Raw genomic sequence first — 1,941 nt, 5'->3', positions numbered from 1 at the left:
AGATATGACATACTTTCAAGCTACCTTATACGCCATCCAACTGTAATAGTTTCGACGATTGATGCAAACAAGTTCTTTTTGGAGCAAGAAGGCTCCAAGTTTTGCAAGGCGTCCAAGCTGAAGTCTATGAGAAACACATTGGGGCCGCACCAAGTGAACCAGGCAAACGATGACTTGCATCGGAGATTTTACAAGCTAATTCTCGCACACATGGTACCGGAAGTTGTCAAACAGAAGGTTCAGAAGTTTGATGAGAGTGCGCGCAGATGGCCTGTCCGAAGGTGTGCGCACTGTGATGAAAAGGTATTTGGAACGAAAGCTCGATGAATGGAACTGACTTTGCCAATGCTTTCAGTTCACATTTCTTGAGATCGCGAGCTTGGTTTGCGACGAGGGAGTTGGATCCACAAAACTTAACAACACAGACAATTTTGAATGACATCAGGGCATTGACGAAAGGCATCGTCAGTCTTCCAGTAAACGTACCATTCTGTGTTTACAGGTATGCAATTAAGGTTTTTTATTCCGAGCACTTTGTTTCAGGCTATCTTACTTTAAAACGATTATTTGTCAAAGACAAAGAGATTCAGAAACTCCGCATGCTGATTTGCTGCAAACTCTTCTGGACTCCAGAGAGGATGGAGGGCCTCTGTCAACCGACGAGGTTGTTGATAATTGTATTGCGTGCCTGTCATGAAGTTTCTGCATGAGAATCCAAGTGTATTTGAAGATCTCAAGGTAAGCTATGTGACAAAATACTGGCGAATGTCGTTTATAAAAGTGTATGAGTTTGTGGTCAGGATGAGCACATACGGATAACGAAGAGAAAGTGACGGAGATAAAAATCTGACTTGGGAGGATTGTCATGACATGCATTTGACGTGGATGGTAAAGTTAAAATTGTGTTCTTTCGTTTATTTACAAGTTTTTCCATGGCAGGTTATCCAGGAATTATCAAATGTCCCTCCCGCCGTGATCCGGGAGATCGCAGAAGACGTTGTCTATCAGGGTAAGAACACCTCCATTGTGTCTAAAGAATGCCACTAAAATGCTATTTGCAGGCTACAGATTTCCCAAGGGCTGGAATATGATTCTATTCAGCGCAACACATCTAAACGAGAAGCACTTTCCAGATCCTCATAAGTTCGATCCCAAGGTATGTCTCAGGTTGCTCCCAAGCGCGGAAGCTATACTCCATTTGGAGCTGGGAGCCGGAGTTGTGCTGGGCGAGAGCTCTCGAAACTAGAGATGCTCGTTTTCATTCACAGGCTGGTCACAACTTACAAGTAAGCTTCCGTGTGTTTCTTCGTGTTCTTTAGAAAATCTTTCTATCACTTAAATTTGATAGATGGGAGCCAAACGAGACAAGCAAAGATGTGAGCTACCATCGCATCCAGTGCGTCTCTACAAGCTTTAGAAATTCTAGAGTATGGATCGGACGGTCCTTAATGTTTCGAAATTGGACGGTGGAGATTGTCCTCGTTACTGTGAATCTAGCAAACGGCTGGGATTTTCTCTCGTCAAAGATTTAGGGCTTTTTGCTAGGAGCGCGATGGACAGGGAGTGGGGGAGCAAGCCCGGGAGCGGTGGCGCGGCGTCGGCTCAGAATGAGGCGATCGATAGGCGCGAGCGTCTCCGGCGCCTCGCCATCGAGACGATCGACCTGGGCAAGGACCCCTACTTCATGCGCAATCACTTGGGAAGGTATGTCTCTCTTTCATGTTTTTCTCTTGGAGGAGAATGTCCGCTGTTTTTCTCGAGATTGGGCGAGTGATGGCATTGAAATTCCTTTGGTTTTGGCAGCTACGAGTGTAAGCTTTGCTTGACGCTGCACAACAATGAGGGGAACTACTTGGCACACACGCAAGGCAAGCGACACCAGACGAATTTGGCCAAGCGCGCGGCTCGGGATGCTAAAGATCAGCCTATTCAGCCACAGCC

At 46.2% G+C, this 1,941-nt stretch overlaps 1 protein-coding gene across 1 annotated transcript in view; it reads left to right on the top strand.

Annotated features, from left to right (window-relative positions):
- The first annotated feature begins 8 nt into the window (after nucleotides 1–8).
- Nucleotides 9–1,941, top strand: part of LOC9652920 (splicing factor 3A subunit 2) — a 2,773-nt gene continuing 840 nt past the window's right edge. The window contains exons 1-6 of the mRNA XM_002994670.2: nucleotides 9–303; nucleotides 356–738; nucleotides 801–888; nucleotides 940–1,009; nucleotides 1,062–1,704; nucleotides 1,804–1,936. Coding sequence (XP_002994716.2) covers nucleotides 1,430–1,704; nucleotides 1,804–1,936 — 408 coding nt within the window. The 5' untranslated portion in view covers nucleotides 9–303; nucleotides 356–738; nucleotides 801–888; nucleotides 940–1,009; nucleotides 1,062–1,429. The remainder of the gene's footprint in view (nucleotides 304–355; nucleotides 739–800; nucleotides 889–939; nucleotides 1,010–1,061; nucleotides 1,705–1,803; nucleotides 1,937–1,941) is intronic.

The sequence above is a fragment of the Selaginella moellendorffii genome, unplaced genomic scaffold, assembly GCF_000143415.4.
Source record: "Selaginella moellendorffii unplaced genomic scaffold, v1.0 SELMOscaffold_562, whole genome shotgun sequence".
NCBI lineage: Eukaryota > Viridiplantae > Streptophyta > Lycopodiopsida > Selaginellales > Selaginellaceae > Selaginella > Selaginella moellendorffii.
Note: the sequence above shows the minus strand (reverse complement) of the source record. Positions and strands in the feature narration are given on the sequence as shown.